This window comes from Bombus pyrosoma, linkage group LG3, assembly GCF_014825855.1.
Source record: "Bombus pyrosoma isolate SC7728 linkage group LG3, ASM1482585v1, whole genome shotgun sequence".
Lineage (NCBI taxonomy): Eukaryota > Metazoa > Arthropoda > Insecta > Hymenoptera > Apidae > Bombus > Bombus pyrosoma.
In genome coordinates this window covers 16,500,831-16,526,037 of record NC_057772.1, presented here as the reverse complement: position 1 = coordinate 16,526,037, position 25,207 = coordinate 16,500,831, and the positions used below count along the sequence as shown (strand labels likewise).

The 25,207-nt window shown below is 34.1% G+C and overlaps 1 protein-coding gene and 1 long non-coding RNA gene across 5 annotated transcripts in view; one reads left to right on the top strand and one right to left on the bottom strand.

The window, feature by feature from the left end:
• LOC122566297 (ubiquitin carboxyl-terminal hydrolase 45) overlaps positions 1-25,207 on the bottom strand; it is a 55,334-nt gene that overhangs the window by 14,755 nt on the left and 15,372 nt on the right. For 3 of the 4 annotated variants that reach the window (XM_043723388.1, XM_043723387.1, XM_043723390.1), the window contains 4 exons: positions 9,079-9,341; positions 2,659-2,864; positions 2,214-2,460; positions 1,810-2,130 (listed from right to left, as the gene is read on the bottom strand). In XM_043723388.1, the coding sequence (XP_043579323.1) occupies positions 1,810-2,130; positions 2,214-2,460; positions 2,659-2,864; positions 9,079-9,341 (1,037 nt within the window). The remainder of the gene's footprint in view (positions 1-1,809; positions 2,131-2,213; positions 2,461-2,658; positions 2,865-9,078; positions 9,342-25,207) is intronic. The other variant, XM_043723389.1, reaches the window with a different exon arrangement.
• Positions 9,580-24,895, top strand: LOC122566298. The gene is made up of 3 exons (XR_006316454.1): positions 9,580-14,662; positions 19,183-19,273; positions 22,096-24,895. It is a non-coding gene; the product is annotated as an uncharacterized LOC122566298 (long non-coding RNA).

Below are 25,207 nucleotides of genomic sequence, written 5' to 3'. Positions count from 1 at the left end.
GATAAAGTACATAATATTGGGTTAGAACGAAAATTTGTAGCCTTTTTTAAGTGGAATTCAAAGACAATGTTTCGATGCATAGATTTCTTTGTACATAGATTTATTCAACAATATATGTGTCATGTGACATATTGTGTGGACCGAACTAGCTACTTCGGAACGGTATCCTCACCCACAGCACCAGCTCTATGAACAGCACATATCTCTTTTGTTGTTTGTACAGTGATGTTTTCCTTCTTTATTAAAAGAATATCACATGGTAAAAATGCACCTTATTTTTCCCCATATTTACTTTTAACGTAAATGCACTTAAAATTCATAAACCCACAAATTGCAGAGAAATACGCGTCAAAATGTCACCTTTCAGAATATGTATATACGTATGTGATATGTCTTGTTGTAAAATATTGGCGTTTCATTTTCAAATGTTGGCTTTTCACATATCTAAATGTTGCTATTGAAAAACGTTACGATCATTTGTTCCAACCCAATACATATGCACAATGCAGACAGGTATTATAGCAGTAATCATCGAATCATTATTCACCTATTCGTTATTTATTATGTAAATTCAGAATTTGGCTCTGGTACTCTTGAGCTTCAAGTTATCACGTAAGTTTTCACGGGGGGGGGGGGCGATGAGAGTCTCCTCCAAGCTACGCTTACTATTCTAATATTGGTATTTGTCTTGGAAAATCCCATTCTTGATGAAAGTTTTACAATGTTTGAATGTATTATACATCGCGAAGGTGGCACATGTTTTGCTCCGAATTTATTTTTATATATATTTGTACAATGGAATGGCACCGTAAAATAGTATAATGATATGAAATTAGCTTGAATCTAATTCTACTGATTCCTTCGGTGTTAAATAAAAATGGCAAAGTAAAAATTTACTAAGTGTTTTCAGCATAATTTTTGCATTTAAAACAAATTTGTTTGATTGTTTGAGAAACTACTGTATTTAGTTCTTTTGTTTTTGGCCATAAATGCGTTTATAATGGGCTGAATTTTCGCTTTTGGACTGTTTTGTTTGATTTCTGGATCCTTCATTCTGTGATTATCATTGAAGATAGGAAGAACTAAAGGCCGACTAATATCACGATCGCAGCACGTAGTGACACCTATTCCATCTTCTTTTTCTCGTGTGCAGTATTTTTCACATATAATAATCAAAACTTAAACATGTATATGACAATACATGATTTTTTATAAAATAGTTCTATTTTTATTATATTTTGAATTGTAAGTTCGAGGAAGCTTACACCCACTCAGGAATTATAAAATTAAGAACCATAATTTTGTTAGAATTTTTTAAACCTAAAACACAGTTAAATCTACTTATGTAAAAAAAAGCATTTGATCTGCGCATTTATGCTCATCTGCAGATTCATTAACCCCACAAGTATTTTTATATTACAGAAATAATTTCGAATATTGTTTCGAATGACGACAGTACCCAATCAAGATGAAACTTGGTGGATAATGTAAGGGATGTGAACGGACTCCAAATATAAAATTTTAGTTTTGAGGAATTATGCGTTCGAAAGATAGAAATCCCTATGTACGTATGTATAATAAATCTTTACTATTATTCGATGCAATGTTCGGAAATTAGTATAATGATATAAAAATGGATGATGTATATAAATGAAGGGAGACAACATTAACGTTTACCTTTGATGTATATAACTATAAAAATCAATATTCAATAATAATAAAACTAAAAGATTGTGAAATGTAATATTTAGCATAAACATGAAATATAAAAGCATGAAATTTAAAAAATAAAATAAATTTCTACAATACCATTGATTACACGTAGATGCTTCTTGTTCGATGTGGTTAACAGAATCCGTTAAATTCAGGCTAGGTGTTGATAATTTAATACTTTCCATAGTTTCACCATTTGCTAAAGTAATCATAGAACTTGAACTTTCTTTTGACATAATCGGGTTGAAACTAACAGTTGGATCATCTGGACTCGTTAAATCTGAGGTCATTGCTAAAGAAGTAGATATAGAAAATCTAGTTTGGATTCCACTTTCAGTTTCCAAGCTTTCAGAACTATCTAGAGCATCTAAAGCTTTTGTTTGCGATAAATTTGGTGTACATGCATTCGAACTCGAACTGTGAAGCAAATATAGTATTGAATTAAACGTCTTATTTAATAAAAATAGCAAATTAATCTATCCTATTATGATTGATAATACCTGGGCAACGAATTTGCATCAAAACGATTTAAAAGTTGTATTAAGGAAATACTATTTGTTGCACCCAATTGCAGGTCATTATCTAATGGTATTTCGTTAATAGCTTCCCTTGCTTTCATCGTATCGGTCGATGGAGAGGCAGGACTTGTTAACGTAGACTGTTTTTCTGAACTATAACCTGATTCAGCAACTTCTGGAATAAGGCCTTCTATTTCTGCATTATCTTCCACATCTGCATCGCTTTCTTCTACAAAAATTTGTTAATATGCTTATGCGTTCAAATTACTATGATATAAAAAAAAAAGAAAAAAGAAGAAACGATTTTTCATGCAAATACTTTCTTCAATTCAATCGTTTATCTGAATTCGAAAAATTAATTAAATTAAATGTTATAATTTTCAAAAATTAATGCAAAATAATGCTTACAAAATTTAAAATATTTTACCTGATTCAAGTACACCATTATTTTCTTCAACAGTATTACTTTTATCCGGGACAGAACTATCACCATGATCGCGAATGTCTTGTTTTTTATTTTTTCGTTTTTTCCGAGCAGCCTTCTTTTCTTTTTTTGATTGATATTTTGAAGATACATGTGAAATATTATTTCCCATTATATCAAATGTATCTTCAAAGCCATTGTTTTTTCTTCTTAAATAAATATATACGTAATAAAGTTATTCAATTAGAATCATTATTACTTCATTAATTATAGCAAGGCATGCAAAAGTTGTGTAAGCAAATTCGCTTCTACCATTTTCAATATAATATTAAGAATATATTTATAGGCTAATAGAATAAAAATATATGTATGTGTTGATTTAAATGAATATCCTTAATAATTTATAAAATATTAATTACTACAAGGTTATGACGGATACAGTAATATATTTTTATTACTGTTCCTATTCTTATTTTTAGTAATGTTATTTAGTACACTGTTACTATTTTTGGATAGAATGTCTCATTTAATCGTATATCATAATATATATGGCATATACAAAGAGGAAACTAATGATGAGTGTACATGATATATACCTCTTTCAATATACAGGATGAGTGCTTTATCCCTACAACCTATAATAGCGTTACTACTTTTAAGAATGCATTAACGTATCTTGGATGAAATTATTTCTTTCCCAAATAAAATGAAGAGTATACTTCCGAAAGGCACCGACCGTCAATCGAGATGTGAGTATTGTAGAAAGAGATGATAGAGTGTGTGTATGTGTGGAAATATAAAATCTCAGCATTCAATTTATGCGTTCGAAAGATACAGATCCTCGTATACATAGCAGGGATGAATCGACAAATTCATACCAACTTAGTGACATTGTCATAATGACCTTGTATCCGTTGGTCAGCAACCGAGAATATATCTAACCCTATATTGAATATATCTATTCAAGTTGTGTGAATGATGGAGAAATAAAATGTCACCTATATAATTCAATAAATGTATATCGAATCGAAATGTAAATCGAACGAACTTCCCAGACGACCTAATACACATTGTGTAATGTATATCTTTATTTAGTGTAAGAAGAATTCATATGAATGCTGAGGAATTGAAAGGAAGAATGTGTCTTATTCGTGTGGTGTCTTTTAGAGCCGATATAACTCCAAGATCTAATAAATACGGCCTCCAACTTAAAACTCCATAAATCCAATTCATAAACTTACATTCAAAGCAAGCACTACATTAACTAACATAAAAAACCAGATGCATTGAAAATTTAAAGATATATTAAGAGAAATTCGATAATTCGATACTATAAAACGTGCCATTCAATGCTACAAGTATTAAGCAATAAACAATGCAATGCTTGAGAGTCGCGTAATATTTTCTGAGGGATCATTGCAGTTAATTTATTTGAAGATTTTATTTATTCTAATACATTGATTACATTGATTGAATGACACTGACCTCTAATAAATGAGAAAAAGAAAAATAATAAATCTTGAATATTTTTTTTAATTTCCGCTGTGGAGCAACGATGCTGGATGCTAGCTTATTTTATTTTTAGCTATCTGTCGTAAACGCGAACGCATCGATACTCATTTCTGTAAATGTTTCATACTCTTCCAAAGTCCATTTTACATTATCTATTCTGTAATTCTTTTTCCAATCCTTTCCAAATCATTCTTTTTTATAAACTACCGTATATGTCTCCAATACAAAAATTTAGATAATTGTACAACCTTGCAATATGCACATCAAAATGAACCTCTTCGTTAAGAGTTGAAAGTGCTACATCCGACTCAATTACTTGGAAGAATTTCATGTTGGATTTATCATTCATGTTGGACCATCGAGGATAAGAAGGTATGCATTCAAAAGTTAATCACGGTGAACATTGTCACTCATGACTCAATGCACAAAACAATTTCGATCTGAATAGATGATGTCACGCTTTATCCGGTGACAAATACAAACAACATAGCTTCAAAAACAATTCCATATCGTTTTTTAATCCATTAAATCATTTGAACGCAAATTGATAGGCGTACATTATAATTTAACCATGTAGAACGAAACTTCCTAATTACTGTTATTATTGTACCAAGATTGAAATCATTTGATCAGCTATTGGAAGTACTGAATTGGGTAGATGTACAAATAGAACTCAACCTCTTGATTTTGATGACTTTTTAACATTTGATGAAGACCATGATTCTAATCGACTTTTTCCTATACATGTAACTGGCGATCTTGCTTAGTTTTCGAGATATTTAAAAAAAACTGTCGATAATACTACAGTGAATTTTGCCGATAGTTATACGTCTCTGGCAGCATATGTGTTAGTATTTATTGACATCCACCTACCGCTTATCTCCTGTTTATAAACGTGAGTCGGACGAGCTTAAGTCCCCCCTGCACAGCTGCACATGCGAACCTGCAAATGTCTGTTATAACTTATAACTCATAATTAATTAAAGGTAAATATCGTCGATATATTGGGTTCGGATTTCTGCTAGACTTTTAAATTCGACCGCCACGAGGCGGCAGACAACACTTGCATTAAATAATAACAAGTTAATTATAACAATTATAGACCGATGAATAATTGATATTATTTTACGAAGCAGAACAATTATTTACGTAAGCTTTACTGGCTAGCTCGCGGCGGCTGGATTGAAAATACTAATCCAAACCCAAACTCAGTACATTGATGATATTCATCTATAATTGAGTTATAACATATTTTGTATAGCCTCGCATATGCATGATGTGCCCAAAACTTCATTTCGAATACCCAAAGGCCACCCGCCCTCATTTGTATACATAAATAGAAGATTTCGACCAGGTAATTTTATCCCGCCGTTGGCAAGTAACACAAGCGCATATACTGCCATAGACGCTCAATTTTACAAAGGATTCTCTAATAGTAGTGACAGATTCTCGCAAATATCTCGGAAAGCAAGGCCGACTGCCAGTACCATGTATAGGAAAATGTTGTTCGATATTATGCGCTCTCACCAATGTTAAAAAATTATTGAAATCGGAGAGGTTGAGTTCTATTCGTACATTTATTGACTAAAAGGAGGGCCACACGAAAACGTATTGCAGACTTATCAGAAATTGGATGATTTGAGCTGTAAAGTCCTAAACGCAATTCATAGTACAGAGCACAAGCAAGGAACGTCGTATGGATGAATATTCACAAATATCCATATTATCTCAAATTAATTCGTTCATCATATATATCTTGCGATTTCCTGAATACTGTAATACGAGGCATTTAGTAATATCAATAACGTTTTGAAGTTAACATATAAAGAAAATTCTTACCAATGTGATCGTGTATATTATGAATTATTTAGTATTACATGTTACAAGAATATATCCAATCCTAATGTACGCAGTAGTAATATCAGGTTCACTAATTTAATCAAATCCTTATCAATAAATTCATAACACTAATCACAACAAATAAAACAATGTTATTACTGTAAACATTTGATCATGTGTATTATGGTGTAGAAAACGCCGGTATAATAATGCTAGTGAATAAACGATAAATTAATATCAAAGACTTTTTAACACTAACAGAGATAAAAACAGACATAGACTAACAGTATTCGAAATATAAATATTTCTAAGCAGTATTTTCAACTAACCTACCAGTTTTTAAGACTCCTGATATCTGTAAGGCAAGGAATTGTAGATTTCAACGGCCTCAAACTATAATAATTTTCGAATCTCTATTAGCGTCAATCCCTTACATGAATATTTAATAAGACAATTGCAATGCAACTGATTATAAATAAATTAACAAATATTTATATAGATATTTCTGAACTGAACTGAATACACAAACAAGAAATTATACGAACTCGACAAAATAGTAAGATTAAATAAATCATTAGATTGAATAAACACCTAGTAAATTAAATAAAACATTTATAATGCAGCACACTAAATGGTACACGATTGCACTATGTAATATCAACGCACTATTTTCAACATCATTTGTTTAAGTCGTTGCTATTGATTCAGTTGCTTAAAGTTTTTACAGCGCGTATTTTGTTACAGAACATAATAATAACACCATCTCTTCGAGCATGAAAAATTTTATCAGTTGTAACTTCAATTATTTTGATATACATGTAATAGGCATGTAAAAGGAATTGTCTTATTGTTATGTGAATATGCAATACCAAGCAGATTCCACACCGTCACGACATAGTCAATCATAGTGTTAGCTATATCCGCGTTCTTCGAACAGACTGTTCTTCGAATTGATTAACATTGATAGAGGCTCGAGAGATGAATTGAACCAGTCCTTTGGTAATTATATAGAAAAAGCTCAATTTCAATAAGATTTCTCCGAAGCTCGACATGAAAACCGGGTACCATTAATACGAACTGCATAAAGGCAGTCTGCTCACGAACTTTGTAACCCCTTTCGGTAGCTATATGTATGTTCACTAGACTGTCGTACAACGTTAACTGCGGGCTAGATCATTTTTCTAAAAAATTCTCTGGGCCATTAAATGGTACACTTAATGTTATCACACACATAAATAACGTGATGATTTTCGAATAGCCGAAGAACACAACGAAACATTGACATAAGTTTTAAAAAAATTCGTAACAAAAGGCATCATATTAAATAAGGGTTTAATCCCGTATTAAATGCTAAATTATTAACGTATTTTAATTTCCAGGTTCTGACTGATAAAGGAACATTAATGCAGTTCTTCAAATACCAAATTCATAATATGTAAATTCTTATCAAATCGATCTAAGCGGTACAGAGTAAAATACACGCATGCTAATCGTGCCTTAAAATATCTATAGTCATCCTGCAATTATAAAACGAATAAACTAAAACTAATAGTGTCCAATCAATATACTATTAGCCTATAGGATCGTTCCATTGAATAACGGCTATACTCCAGCCCTCTCCAGTTATATTCTCTCAAAGAATCCGATCCTTCAACCCAATCCTCCCCAAAAGGTATTTTTAAATGGCACAATCGAGTATGAAGAAAACGTGAGGAAGGAGAACTAGAAGCGCGCCTGTGATAAACGTTATCGCGCAAAGAGAAGACCAATGCTACAAACAGGCAATAAAGTATGGGTAATTCGTATGCGGATCTATGGAGGAATCGTCCACTCAGATAGACCTAACCCAAATTCTGAAAATAAATGAAACTGTAAATCAATCAAAACGTAGCGCAAATCGACGTCCTGCTTGAAAATATGAATGTTCAAAACCCAGCGGCAAGCGACGTTTCAATTGTAAACACACAGACCGCACAGTTTACGCAAGCGGAAGGACGTAGGTTGACCCGACAAAGGAGACTTCCGAGACGATTCGTAGACTATGTATAAAGATGCATTATCTACTGCTCTCACTGTATATCACTTTTTGTTGGGTATTACTTTTAAACGCTTTCAAATAAAAAGGAAAGGATGTTGCGTGAGCGTTGCTAGGGCGGCTAGACGCATGAGCGCTATTACGCACTTGTCACAGGCTCAGAAACAGTAATGGGGTAAACAAAACATCCTGCATGCCACAGCCATCGAAACATTAACCAAATAGTAACAGGATAGCAGCGTCTGATAGACACCTGACGATAATCCCTCCAAAGAGACCAAACCTTAGTATAAGAACCCTCCCAAATCAACACTCAACAGCTTTTTGTTATAACACTCTGAACCTACTCTGTTACTTTGTTGGATTCGTACAATAAACTTTACTATCATATCTAAAGTCCGAAATTTTTACCCTACTTGCGAAACGTTCGAACTACGACGCGAGGAGATCAGTTCGGTGATCAGTTAATTTCGTGATTTCTTGCGTCTCCTACGTGACACACTCGTGAGGAGTTCACAATCAATCAGCTGATAGCGCATCACGCTGTCGCTAAACCACATGCAACCATCATTTTTTATGTTTATCCTCTCCGCACTCATCCTATCACAATACATACATATTTCACTTATTAAAAGTTGGAAATGTAATGTTTGAACATACATACATGTTTATGTAGACTCAAGAGCAACACTCAAGAAATTTCCAGCTTCTGTATATGTAACAAACGTTTCAAAATGAAGATTTTAAAACACATTTTATACATTAAGAAGGAAAATATTACATGAAATTGAAAAATAGAAACGTTGTATGTAATAAAAAGGATAAAGACGATTTTAACACCTTTTTATGTGCATATTGGTCTATATTATTATCGCAGAAATATTTCCTAAGAATCGCGTAATGTTCTCCTGATAACTTTTATATTTCAACTTCTAAAATACATACAACATCTCTGTACAAAATATTTTAGTGAATAAGATTAAATGAGACATTCACGTCTTTCTCTTCTGTCACATATTTCAGAAAATTATTCTTACTTCAAAACTGGTGGCTGTGGTTTATCTGCCATAACCGGCAAACTGAGATCTAAGAAGGGTTCTGTACTCTGTGAAGAATGATGACAGTCCAGGCATTCTAATGTTGAAACTAAAACCCCACGAAAAACAAGTTCTGGTCCAAGTAATCTTGAACTAGCCTGATTTCCATAAAATTTTACACGTGATTTGAGGTTTTCTTCTACACCCTCTGGATTAGTTTTTTCGTTCAAACCAACTTCTTTCAGAATTATACTCTGGTACCTCTAAAAAGATTGTTTTCGCATTCACTAATACATATTGCTAAAAACAGCAATCATTATAAATCTTTGACAAATAAAATAAGTAAAATTAATATTAAATTCAATAGAATATAGTTCAAGTAAGTACAGTGAGATAACATTTATGAAAATATTTATAAAAAATGATATGTAATTATTAATAATATAATAATATTGTTACGAATACATGTATCACTATCTATTCTATTACGCAACAGCTGCGAGAATTAAATATATAATATATAAATTAATTGCCAATTTTTGATAATCCACTTGCAGAATTATTGCATTGTTACAAACCAACGTTTTTCTCGTAAATGCCAAATATAGAGAAAAAATGAAAGGGGAAATTGCTTTGCGTTATTTTATGATCAATACAATAAAATATATCAATTTTCTATATCTACAATATTTTTCGAAAAAGAAAAAATGATCATAATTCTTTACATAAAATGCTACATATCGTTTAATTTACATAACATAAAAGCTATTATGTATGTACCAAGATAAGATCAACCATATTGAATGAAACTTTAGAACTGTCCTCTCCGATTTCGATGATTTTTGAATATGTTGTGACAGATATGATTTTGAAGAACTTTTTATTCTACGTGTAACTGTCGGCCATAGTTCCCGAGGTATTTCTAAAAAGATGACGGTACCACTATAGTGAATTCTGTTTAATTATTTTTGAATAATTGTACAATCATGACAGCGTGTGTGTTAGTATTAGTTGATACAATGACCTATGGAGATATATAAATAGAGTGAATGAACGAGCTGAAAAATACATGAATGGAAAGAGAACGTTGCAAACAGGCACCTTGTCTCCTAATCTAATAACACATGCATATTCATACAGTAAATAAAAATGTAACATCAATGAACGGCATCAGTGTAGATGTTTGATCAGACAAGGACAGAAGGAACTTCGATGTAGCATTCCCTTTCGATTTCTATATTGCATTCGCTTACGCCGTACATGTACTCGCGTATTCTATTTTTATATTTCTATGGACCTAACCCAAACCTAACTCTTATCTTTTGTTTATAGCATATATAAAAGGCGGATAGGCGACCTTGAATATTCTACCGATCCTTCGGATAAGAAATCCGTTCCATTAATTATTTATAGCGGCAAAGGATTAAAGGAAACAATTTTGTCTACTCGAAAATTTCATGGGATGATTTTCGATACACTGTTACAGATTTTAGTGAATAGGCGGGATTAATATTTAGTCTATGATTTTTCTTATAAAACGTCGTGCAGAATGGCCTACGTTGCGCGATGCGGGCTATACACAGGCTGGGCCTGAGGGTGTTCCAGCCAAGTCGGAGGTCGTATGGTTTTACGACTAGCGACGTAGGGGCGCTCCACCGCCCGGCCTGTGTTTAGACATAAACGGGGAGGATGTACGAGGTACGTGTCGATCGGTCCCAGTTGGAAGGCTTGGGGGTAATGCTCGTAAAGGAGCAGACAAAGCGGGAGAGGGTGAGAATATCCCACCCTTGTAGAGTTCCGCGCCGAAGGGCGGCCCTGCACCGCTCTAGGTGGTCATAGAGGCCAACACGCCGAGGAGGATCTGGGATCTCCTCAGACTTGCACGACAGCCCAGGGGATAACGTTGAGAGGGGTGGTCCCTCCCAATGCCCGAACTAACTTAGGAATGACTCCCCCAAAATGGGAGAGACGACGCAGGAGTGCTCCGGTAGTAATTCGAAAGAGATCTCGGGGCATCCCGTTGAGCGTCAGGCGGACCATCGTGGGGTTTTAGTCAGTAAAGTCTATCTATCTGGACTATCCCGCCGCTCCTGGGAAGCGACGGGGGTGTCCATGAGGATTTCCCCACATATAGAAAAAAAAAAAGAAGAAAAGGATCGCTTATGTCTCTGAATTCCACAATCCTCTTCTCTACGACTTGCACAAGGTAAGCTGCTATCCATGTATCGTTCGATTTGAGGATCCCTGCGCATCCCGCAGTTTAAGCTGACGTCCTACCTTCGTTCGTGTACAGAGGTTTGTTTGTGCATAGAGATATTTTGACTAAGTTTTAATTGTCAATAACTAAGAAACAAAGCGAAAACGCAAGTTTTTATTCTTGATTTTCATCTTATTTTAGCTTGAAGAATCGCCCCTTCAATTCTTTTACGCCTATAACCGAACTCCCTGTATACTATTACTAAATCAAGTTTTCGTAGGAGCTTTAGATTCGTGAAGTACGATATATTGATGAAGAAACGATAAGTGATAAATGTAAACGTGAACAAAGCAGCGAACGTACCGACTAAACTTGTGACTGTGTCACAGATACGCACATTTAGACAGGACTCAATGTGCTATTAAAGACAGTTTTTGTGAATATTTCAGAAACTAGAACCAAACGGCTGTTACATGTATAGGAAAAAGTTGTTCAGAACCATACTCCTAACAACAGATTAAAAAATCATCAAAATCGGTGATGAAGACAAATTCTAAATAATTACCTTTTGAATTCTAAATATGATAATTGTATTAAAACCATTACGGACTATTAACCAATCGCCGATGAAATATCAAAAACTAAGCGACGAAACCCGTCAATTCAAAGGTTATCAGTATCACAGGGACCGGCGAACAGAATAGATGTAGAGGAAATTGCTATTATACTTCGTACACCGCGTTCTCGAAATTATGAATGTAGTATGTAGTATTCGCTCCTAATAACATCATGAAAGACAAGCAACGGTAGATGTGTCACAATGTTCAGACTTTGAAACAGAGCACACGCCCTAGTTTCATATGAGCTTCACGGTGATCATCATGGAGAAAAAGAAAGGAGGAAGGTTTAATTATAATCATTACCAAACGAGTGGGCAAGAGGAAAAGAGGAAGGTTTAATTAGAGTTACCAAACGAGCTTAAAAAACTGCAGGAGCAAATGGAAAATGTGCATAACAGAGGAGTAACAACTTAGAAGTGATCAAAGACAGTTCGAGCATAGCAGTCTGATGTTACCTCATGGGACGCAGCGAAGTTGAGGAGATCTAAAAGTAAGTATTAGATATAATCGAACATTCTTCATAATATATACTGGAAAAGAGGAATATCAAAGCTGCCTGCTTTAACTTCGGGAACGCCATGCTGGACTCACTCACACACACAGAGACCTTTACCACAGATATTCGCATGACATGCGTGTAGAATAGAACAGAAATATCTTTTTTGTTTCCCCAACTTGCAGGGGCACACACGCAGACGTTCGCAAAATGTCTGATGCGAAAACAAAATAATACTATATGATGCAGATAAATCAAGATGATATACACTCGCATGACGTATATGCTAGCTACAAACAATTCATTACCTATCTTTTGCAGATAAAGTCGAGAATTGCTGAGATGAATAAGAAGTTGAGAAATGTCCTGAAGAAAGAATTTCTTTTTGGTAGAAATCTCTCAGATAAAAGAGACGCAGGGTAGCAGGTTCGATAAAGAGATCAAATAATAACACCCTTTACATGCCGTTATCATCGATATACGATCAGAGTTACAACAAAATGAGAAAGTAGAATAATCCGAGATAAATGTAAGTAAAATGGCGGGTAGATTAAGCTCATTTGTAGATAATTAGCAAAAGATAACACCGAACAATTTCTTCTCAAGTTGCATTGTGGGATACAGAATACAGTTCGATAGAGAGGTTAACTAGGAAAAGCCACCCCAAAATATGATAGATAGGTTAGAGCACGAGAGGACTCAATAAGTGACATATTACTAGAAAAAGCAGTAATAGAATCTTATAGGGCAAGCAAACACAAACCATTTCCTAGTCAAGAAACCCCGATGGATCGTCACGTTTTATTCCGAACCTAAAAAAATTGAACAACTTCATCTAGACCTAGCATTTTAAAATAGACGACATAAGAACGGTGAAGAAGAAGCTAATTTCACTAGGCTGTCACATCAGAACAGTAGGTCTTGAGGATACGTGCTACACAATATCCATACATAAAAGGAGCCGAAAATGCCTTCGGTACATGTAATTAGGACGATTCTTCCAATGTTATTTTTACCAAAATATTGAAACTTACCTACAGTCACGAGAACTAATCTTGGTAGCTCTCGTAAATGATATCTTGTGCATTGGGGCCGTTTACATGACATGTAATAAAAACATCACAGAAACGGCAAAATTATTCCGGTTTTCAGGTCTTAGGACTAAGGAAAAAGTAGCATTGTCCCGGATACGAAGTACAAATTTTTCCGGCTGATGATCGACTCGAGAGAATGTTTTATCGAATTGGAACAGGGAAAGAAGACTTGAGACGAATCTAACATTATTCGCGGCAGAAAGGGCGTGCCTAGCAGTTGTATACGGCTTAATGAACATTAAATCGTTGGAAAAGGAAAAGATATTGGTATTAATAACTTCAATTATAGGAAAAGCAATTCTCCCAAAAACAATTCAAACCTATCGGACCTTTGATCCACCTAATCCTATATTAACATTAACTTGGTGGATTAATCAATTGCCGGGGGTAAGAAAAGGTATTAAAACAAATAAGTTCAGAATGGAAATATGCAAGCACGTCAAATACGTTGTGAGAAGCAACTAACAGCTCCATCAACGCCTTCGGATTCTGGGCAGAAAATGAAAAGAAACTGCACATAAATTACAAGCAAATTTTAGCGATGAAGATAGTGTACGCTGAAGGGTGTACGCTTTCCGTTTAAATAGAATTAGAGAGGGACATCTGTCAATAGGCAAAGGACAAGTACATCGTCTTTTTTTAATAAGCAGACGGACTGCTGAGAATTATGAATGAGTATACCGAGTGAGAACACAACGAGCCTTTGATATTATCACTAGAAGATTAGATGAACCACGGATGACTTATTTGCGTATAGAATGAATGCTAAACGCGAACTTTTTCTTTCTTAGAAACCAAAAGCATTACAAATCGTCGTATTTACAGTAAGCTGGTTGAATCTGAAATTTTATGTATCCTGCCCTTCAGGCAGATTCTCAGAATGCTTCTAAAAATAAAGCAAAATAGAACAACGGACATTATCGCCGTCCCGGATTGGCCAAACCAACCGTAGTATTTATTTTTAGAATTAGCGGTAGGAGACTCAATAATTCACGAGCCTGACATTTATTTACTTTTAACTCTATGCAGGAGGATGGTGTATCCACAGCCGAGACAACTGTGTTTGATTGCAATTACAGTATCAAAGAGGCTTTTCTAAGGAAGAATACACTCAGAAAAAATCGGCATTTTACTAACATTTTGCTTATCTAGAGGAAACTACCATGAGACAGTACAGGTCAGTCCTTTGGCATTGTTGACAATTTTCTAGAGAGAATAGCCTTGATTTTTACTGGAGGAGACTGTAAGTTTTAGACGGAAAGGATCATTTGGTACACTAAATACATACAGCTCATCCTAATTTGATCGCAATTATATGAAGAAGTCTCGTTCAAGGCAGTCGGCAACTATTAATGATTCATACGTTGTCACGCATGCACAATTATAGGCAGAAAGAATTCTCCCTATATTTACCGACATCTTTTTGCGAATATCTCGCAAAGACCGAACGGCGGTTATATGTATAGGAAAAAGTTGTTCAAAATAATTAATTTCTATAACATATCCAAAAATTATCGAAATCTATGAGATGGGTAAGATATCAATAATTACCCTGACTTTCTTTGTATTTATCATTGTTGTATATAATAACTTGATTGACATGTTGAATCAAATTTGAGACACTTAGTAGTAATTATATGTAAATCTGTCACTATCCTAGATTCGATGATTTTTTAATGTTATCAGGGACATGAATCGGACGGACTCTCCGATTTCAATGATTTTTTAATATGTTGTAGAAATCAATATTTTGAACAACTTTTTCCTATACATATAATCCCTGCTTGGCTTTAGTTTCCAAGATATTTATGAAAATATTTTTAACATTTTTTACTTTGATGTACGTTGGATGCCGCTTAGATTTGAGTTAAACTTATCTACGGACATGATTATATTACATGCCCTGGCCATTATGGGTTTATATATTTCATATTTCAATATTTAAACACAGGTAGATGAGAAAAAATGTAATCTAGCTTAGTTATTCGAGAGCATTCAGTAAATGACAAACTTTCTTCTGCATCACATTTACATACTTGACCCGCGATGATTTTGTAGAACCTAAGAAACGATTTTTAGTAGGACAGTTCTTAAATTCATTATTGCAGTTATTTTTTTCCGGCCATCTCACGACAAGTGGTTTAACGTATTTAACCCAAGCCTAAATCAATACAAATCATACTTGCTAGAAATTAAATAAGTTCTGATCTGATTTCAATCAATTGATGCGAAATTTGTACCAAAAAGTTTGATGACCTATATTGGTGTAAGCGTAAGTTAAATTTTTTATTATACACAACTAAAAATCTTCTCTTCTCTCCCCCTGTGCTTACAGATTGAAATGAGAGATTATAAACTCATCGCAGTCAAAGCATGTAATATAATCATGTCCGTAAATTAGTCTAATCCAAGCCTAAGCGGTATCCAATACACATCAAAGTAAAAATGTCAAAAATGTCGGAAACTATGGCTGAGCGATGGTTATATGTATAAGAAAATATTGTTTCAAATGTTGACTTCTGCAGCATATTCAAAAATCATCGAAATCGATGAAGTGAGCTTCTTCGTAAACAATTACTCTTTTTTCTATACATTTAACTGCCACTCCATCTTAGTTCTTGAAATATTCGCAAAAATCCATCGGTACCACTACAGTGAATTCTGCCTATACTTAATTGTGCATCTCTAGCAACGTGTGCGTTAGAATTGGTTACCGATTACCTCACGGCCGAACTTAGAAAGCTAAAGCAAACCTAGCTTTTACACATTATATATTTACAGACTTTTTGTATAACTTTGATAAAGATACAGTAATGAACTCAATAAACAATTATACACGCTTTTATATTACAACACAAGCTCATACATCCGTACTCCTCTCAAAGGTCGAGAAGCGAGCGCTCTCCTTTCAATATTCGCGGTCATTGCCGAAACTACTATCGGTTCGAACAAACGATATATCTCGCTTCCGGGAACATCTTTAGTGCGACAAATAACAACCTCATACACCGTCGTAACAATATAAACGAAGGATGGACGAGCTTTATTATTCCATGGATCTTTCGGATTATAGCCAATGGGATTATGTGCACAATGGGATATTAAAAATGTTTATCACTAGTGTTCTTGGTTAGGTTTGGATTAATCTTACAAATTTAGCCGCAGAGGACGGTCACCCATAGGTTTGAGTAATAAATAATAACATAACTACCAGTAACATTATATTGCTATTATTTGCAAATTGGGAACATTTTAGCCATGACATCAGAATTTAGTTATTCGACTGTCAAAATCGGGCTATCGTCGAAACAGATTTTCGAAGACATTTCTTGCAGTCTTACAGGGGAAGTTATGAATGATTATTTAGATTTGAAAAAAAATATGCTACAAATATAAAGAGATGAATGATTAACGGATATACATAAATTGCCAAGAGGCGAAAGAAGTGGCGAACGTGTGTGTTATGCTTGTGATTGTGTCATAAATGTCATAAATACACACATATGGGCAGAATTCACTATAGTAGTACCGACAGTTTTCTGTAAATATCTCAAAAACTAAAATTTCAACGGAAACACGCAAAGGAAACAGTTGTTCCAAATGTTGATTTCCACAACACATTAAAAAAGATCATTGAAATTCAAAATAGCGACAGTCGTTATTTATCAATAATTACTGACTTCTGGAATGATGGATTGTAGTCAGTTAAAAGTAAGTCATAGTAAAATGGATTGTAGCAAGTTAAAAAGTTTTAATGTTATGCCGACAAATATGGCTCCATTGTAAAGAAGTTAAGAAAATTATTGTCTTATACATATGCTAAAGAAAAAAAGAAAGTAAACATAATTACAAAATACACATCGATAACATTTACGTCTTCAGATAGATAAGGCAATCAAATTTCAATTCTGAATTACGATCATACTACAGAAACTTGTATATTGATAAGATATCACATTTCTATATTAATATCTAGTCATTGAGAGAAAAAGAAAGGGAGAGAGAGATGTAATGGGTATATTGAATAAAGTCATACAAGAAAATTACTTTTACAGATACATATTTAATAATAAAATAAGGTCCTGTTGTTAAAAATAGTTCGAACATAACTAATTCGAATAAAAGAATAAATCAAAATGTAGGGTATTTTAAGCATTTGATATTATAAATTGAAATTAGAACTAGATATTAACAAGTAGAATTCAACATATCTGATTCAACTGAATTGAAAAAAATTAATTTCAGTAAATTAGTCAATGATAAATAGACGTAACTTATAAATTGTACTAGGTTTTTTACTGTTTTCACCATTACAATCCTGACATTGTGAAAACGGAAATGCTATATAATATGCTTTTTCAATTTATCTTAATATTTTCTACAACACAAAAAAACAAATAAGATCCCTTTAAAAAATATGATTATTTTGATTCGCTACGAAAATAAACTAATATTTTCATAATTTTTATTACTGCTATTTGTTGTCCACATAATATGTATAAAGAATAACCCTTTGTCGTTGTTTTTTTTATAAATGACTGTAAATGGATGGAAAATCGTGTGTCGCATTGAAATAAAGACACTGTATAGTATAAGTATTAGTATCTTCACAAAATATCAAACAAGCATTGAGCATTGATACTTTATACAAGACAATTATTCCGCGAGAGATCCCAAGGGAAAAGCATGATCAGTCAGATCAGACTATTCCGATATTTTGTTCCGATATCAAAAGCCGATCCCGCCTTTGTGTGTATGTGTTATCCGTTTGAAATTATTTGTTTAAAATACATCTTTTAATCACTCTATAACATACTATTATATTATATATAATGTACTCTATAATACTGCGCAGCACCAAATGGATACCGAAAGTTTCGGGATCCTGAAATTCGATTCAGATATCAGTCATTGACCTACATACAGACTTAACCACTTAACTCGGAACTCGCGCTCGCGAAAACATATGAAAAAGGCAAGAGTATAACATGCATACTTATTATTACAGTCAAATGTTGCTCACCATTTATGGGCTATTGTTAGAAGTATAATTAGACGAAAACACAGAGCGGTTTGGTGGTTTCGACAAATTGTCGAAGTTAATTTTCTCGACAACAAAGCCTCATATGAAAAAAAAATTGCATTCTACATTTTGGTCTTTTTTTATGTAGAACATCACCTTCCAGGTTGTATCATCCGTTACCTAGCATTTTGCATATCATCAATATGAAGTATGTTACAGATTCTTCAGGTGATTGTCAAATATCTTTTTCTCTAATTCATACAGTGGTGTTGGAAGATAATTAGATATCTTTAACAAAGGTTAGAAAGAAGGCAAATATTGTTATATTATAGAAGAAAGCTCCAATGGACTAGAACCAAAGAATACAATGTCATTACAATCAACTTACAACACCATTCATTATGAAAAACAAAGAAACAGAATGGAAAGTATTTTTTGAAACCTCAAAGCTGGATATGTGAGCGGAACAATGGGAGCTAATGGGAAATGACAAACATACCACCGACAAAATTTGCAATCTAAACATGCTCAAGAAGAATCACCAATTCCACGTAGTCCCTGACAACTTTCCCCTAATCGAAGATGGAATAATCGAACTCCCATTCCTTACAAAGTACCAATAAAACGTCACTAACGATAAACTAACCTTAGACCAGATTATATTTCCATTCCAGAACACCTACAACAAGATAGGACCAGGCGAAACTTTAACTTCAACCCAATACATCGAAGGAAAACCCACAATAATATGCTTCATCAACACTGGTAAGCAAATCTGTCATATTATAAACGAAATAGAACTAGTCCCTAAACTAAGACGAATTAATAAATTTGCATAAGTAATATGTACCAAACATATTGATCCAGAACTTCGAGAACCCCTTGAGAAAATCCTTATCAATTACCTAGACGTTTTTAACATGGAAACAGACTCACTACCATGCACTAACTTAACCCAACATACAATCACAGTCAAGACAGACAAACCTATAAACATCAAATCTTATAGACCGCACGAATATCATAAAAAAGAAATTGAGACTCAAATCAACGACATGCTAAGGAAACGAATCATAGAACCATCGGACAGTCCATATAACCAATAGGTAGTTGGGTACCAATTTGGGTAGTTCCAAAGAAATTAGACGTATCAGGTAAACAAATATGGAGAAAATTAATTATTCGGACGAAATACTCGATCACTTGGGCAAAGCTAAATTTTTCTCAGCCCTAGACCTCTCATTAGGATTTCACCAGATACCTATGGAACAAAAATCCATAAAATATACTGCATTTTCAACTCCACAAGGTCACTTTCACTATAATCGAATGCCCTTCGGGCTCAAAAACGCATCGATAACGTTTCAACGCATGATGGATACCGCGCTGCGGGGATTGGTAGGAAATAACTGTTTCGTATACTTAGACGATATCATAATATTCAGAAGCAGAACCGAAATCTAGCCATTGTGTTAGACAGATTACAAAATTTAGGATTAAAGACACACCGGACAAATGCGAATTTTTGAAACCAGAGTTAGAATATCTAAGACATGTAGTAACAGAAGAAGGAGTAAAACTCAATCCCAAAAAGATTCAGGCCGTGAAAGATTTTAATAAAATACCAAAAACCGCGACTCACATAAAATCATTCTTAGGACTCGTTGTGTACTACAGAAAATTTATACGCAACTTTTCTAAAATCGCGAAACCACTGACAGACCTCACGAAGAAAGACACTCCATTCCACTGGATTGATAAACAACAACTTGCCTTTGACAAAGACAAAAGAAACAAAAACTCTGTGAAGCTCCTGTACTGCAATACCCGGATTTTGAAAAAAACATTCACATTAATAACAGATGCAAGTAACGAAGGATTAGGAGCAATACTCTCCCAAGACAGACATCCATGCTGTTACATATCCCGAACCTTGAACCCTCCCGAGAAAAACTATTCCACAACCGAGAAAGAATTACTAGCAATAGTATGGTCAATCAAAAGACTAAGGCAATATCTACTTGGTAGAAAATTTAAGATTCAAAATGATCATCAAGCTTTAAAATGGTTAAAAAATGTTAAGGATCCCTCATCGAGACTCATGCGATGACGCTTGAGACTCGAGGAGTATGATTATGAAATAGAATACAAAAAAGGAAAAGAAAATACAGCTGCAGACGCTCTATCCCGATTGTATCCTATCATCAATGAAGAAATCCAATCCGATCTAGAAAATCCGAATTATTATGACGAATATATCGACTGGAGAACCAATATCACCCCAGTTTCAATAACTCAAAAACCTAACAGACCACACTTTAAACAAATTACAAAGACCGAATTAGGAGACTTTAACGAACAGCACTGCCTGCATCAATTAACTAAACATTTTATTAAACACCAAACTGAACACTTACATATAGGAATAAACGACAATATCTTCAGCACATTAGAAAAAGTAAACATTCAACTCATGTTAAGGTTTTTAACAACCAGATTCCCTCAAATTAAACTGATATTTGGACAAGATCCGCCAGTAGACTACGATAACGAACAAAAACAAACTATACTACGCGAGAATCATAACGAAATAGTAGGACACTTAGGTATACACCACACCGCGAAACGAATACAAGAACACCATCACTGGACAAACTTAGAGCAAACGTCACAGAATTTATACAGAACTGCGAAACCTGCCAACGAGAAAAATTAAACCGTATCAGGGCCAAAGAGCAACCCATAATATCTGACAGTTATAGTTAACCCTAGTGATAAAATCGCAATGGACATATTCGGACCTCTCACCAAAACCAAACAAGGCAACCAATTTATTCTATCTATCCAAGATCAATTAACTAAATATCTCATTCTCGTACCTTTAAAAGATCAAACAGCCAATTCGATCATTAACGAACTTTTGGATCACTATGTGTACATATTTTCCGCACCGAAAAGTATCCTCACGGACATGGGACGAAATTTTGTATGTAAACTGATGGATATATTTGAAAAGGCTTCCAAAATTCGACGCATAAAAACTACTTCTTTCCACCCGCAATCTAACGGATCTCTCGAACGAACACATACTGTAGTAAAAGATCTTATTCGAACTTGTACGACCGACGAACAAAATGATTGGGACGAAAATTTAAAACTCATATGCATGAGATATAACACTTCGGCACACGAAACGACGAAACGACCGACCCCATTTGAACTAAAATTTGGAAGACAAGCTAACATGCCATCTTCAATATCAAACAACCCCACCCTAACTAAAGATCAATTATTTAACCTCTGGAAAAATCGACATAACGCCTATATAGCAAAAGCAAGACAAATCACTAAATCAAACAAAAAGCGATATCAAAGAGATCAGATTCGAAAAATTATCAAAACACAAACAATATTCCAAGTAAAAGATAAAGTATAGGTACATAACTATCACAAAACCAACAAACTAGACCACGAATGGCTAGGACCGGCAGAAATCCTCTCATCCAATCCACCCACTTATCTTATTGAATATTCCAATGGTCAAACGCAAAGAATCCACGGTAAAAGATTAAAGCCTTATTTTTCAGGAAGGAGGCCATAACATGGATAATTCTAACCCTCGAATACATCCAAAGCGATCTAGTAATAAGATCACTAAATTATGCCAACGTTTTCTTAGAACATATCGAAGAAATTATCAACACTATCATATCAGGAAAACAATGAATGGAAAATAACACAAATTTATCCGATACCTTTCAAGCAAAACTTTGTATTTATCGCATCTGTAGTAGAAACTAACTTAATACTAATCAACTCAGAACAATACACCTTTGTCGATAGCCACTACTTAAACAAATATTGTAAACGAACGGCAATCATCCACATTTGTAAAAGGACTCAACCAAGCCACAATAGAATCAATTCACCTGAACGTAGAATAGAATTAATTAATAACCAAACAGTCAAAACTTGCCCGACTGCTGTCTCCAAGCTGAAAGAATTGACGTTCGTATCTTTACAAACGGAAAGCCATTATATTATTATTCCTACGAAAAATGTACAAATGTAAACTTTTCAAATGTCTACATCGATTACTTCCTAACAATGTATGTATCAAAGCCCTACCGCTCACGTAAACAATATGCATCAAGCACCGACAGCGTCAATTCATCCATCAGCCCATGGGACGGTCACTTTCCAAGATATTACCGAAAATGAAGATAACGGGATCATTCAAATCAGGCGACCCACCAGAGCCATACGCTTCAACGGAGCGAAGCAAATCTAAGAAGAGGGGAATATCACACGCTCAGGAAGGCCATCCGATCAGAAACAGTAATAAGATAGGCTGGACATCCTGCATGCCACATCCATCGAAACAATAACCAAATAGTAACGGAATGGCCGCCTCCGAGATACATTAGACGACAACCCCCCCAGAGGGACTAAAACCTCGGTATAAAAACCCTCCAAAATAAGCGCTCGAAATCAGTCTGTTGTAACATTTTAAATCAATCTGTTGTAACACTTTGTACTGTCACTCTGTTGGATTTTTATAATAAATTCTATTACCATATACAAAATTCAATTTCTTCACCTTATTTGTGAAACGTTCGAACTGCGACACGAGATCACCGGCGATCTATCATTTTCGTGATTTCTTGTGTCTCCTACGTGACACCAGCGTTATCGAGAGAGTATGATCCGCGTGAGAGATACCGTTCGATCCATGGTGACGAGAGTTGCAAATTAACTATCTAGTTGTCCTAATTAGAATACGTTATTGTGATTAATTCACGTTAAACAACCATCGTTTCCTGTTTAACCAACATCTGTTTAATCCACTTATTGTAAATAAACTAATTCTAGTAAAGATCCTCCTACACTATGAAAGCAGTTAAAGCAGACAAAATACAAGGATGAAACAGGATTTTAGATTTATCAGATAATATGGCTTTCAAAAAAAGAGAACAATTCTAAATGCCATGCACATAATGATATAAAACGAAATTCTTCCTTTTTCAGGGATTTACCATAACGGATGTCCGCTTACAAGGGAAGTTCGACAACCCGAAAATTAAAAAGATCATTCTATCTGTTTATCGCTGGCTGGATTAATGGGAAAGTACTACTGTAACGGGAATATCTATTTATATCCAGTTTGTTTTACGATAATAAAGACACGAGAGATTATACAGAGAAGAATATTTACACATGTGACATGAAAAAATAAAACTTTAAAAAATTATGTGTGGTAGGAGTAAATTTTAAAAGAAAGTAGGAGTAATTTCTCACATCCATAATATAGGCCATAAAAAACATTAAAACTTTCAATTTAACCTCTTTTCTATGTCTTGTGTAATTTCTTAAATATTTAAGATAATATGGAAAGCCAAAATTTCTTTCGGCAGTGTTTTCGTCCCTAACACAACAGGAGAAGAAGAAGTTTTGTTATTAGTATCACATAGACTACATTTGAGCAAAGTTCCAAATCTTTTTGGATTTTCAAATTACCGAACTTTCCTTGTAATAAGTCTTTTCTTCGTCTTTCTTTTCTTCATCCGAAAGTATTGCTATTATAGCTAGATCAGTTGAAACGGCATTGTATATACTCGTATAACATCTGATTTCAAACTGATTAATATATTTATCTCAGGCATATCCTGGGCGGTTCCCGGCAAAATATATAAATATTCGCGGATATAATAACACCCGGACATTATCCGGGTACTGCTCGGACACGGAACGGACACGGTCTTAAATGGGCCTTTAAACATGAGATTCACGAGATTGAGCTCGGAAGAGTTTCCGCACTTTTAAGGCATTTATAAAGAAAGTCGAGTGAATGAAAAGGCCTGACACTGACAATACGAAAGATGGAAGCTGTATTCCTTCTGGGATGCAGAGTTCCAAGCTTTGTAGTCTTCAACATATACGCCAAGAACAAATAATAAAAGATGAAAGACTGAAAGGCAGAAGAAAATTCCATACTAATATCAAATAATTTTTTGTAAGACTATATTTTCTATAGTTTTCAGTTAAAAGAAATACTCTGCATATATATGCATCGATTCGCTATTACGTTAGTCACCAATCACACCTCAATATACAAATAATATAACGCTCTAGAACCGTAATAACACTGAGTTAATTTAAAAACTTTTAACTCAAAATCTAACATTAAGAAGACACATACAAGGTCTAATAACGTAACTTATTAAAATTATTATTTTCTTATATCTCTTTCTATGCTATTACATATTTGACAACGTGTTCCAGTTGATCACGTTGTCGCGGATATGTCAAATCACTAAAATTTTAAATAATTTCGTTGGGTCTTTAACAGTGTCACATGATGATTCCGAAAAATATGATAATATCATAAATAAGATACCATGTTCTTCTTCAGTGCATTATAACTATCAAATATTAACTTCTACAACATTGCAAAAATATCTTTTAGGGTGTGCTATAAAAAAATAGCATAGTATTTACAAGAAAATTGAAAATCTTAATGAAGAATCTATTTCATTGCATTACAGTAATAATATTTAAGAATGAATAAAGAATTCGTAACAATATTATTTTTTGATGTAATAATATTTTTTAACACAATTTTAATACTTTTAATTCTTTTTCTCTTATTCCGTTCTTAACATAATTCACTGCTGAAAACATTACTATATATAAGACGAA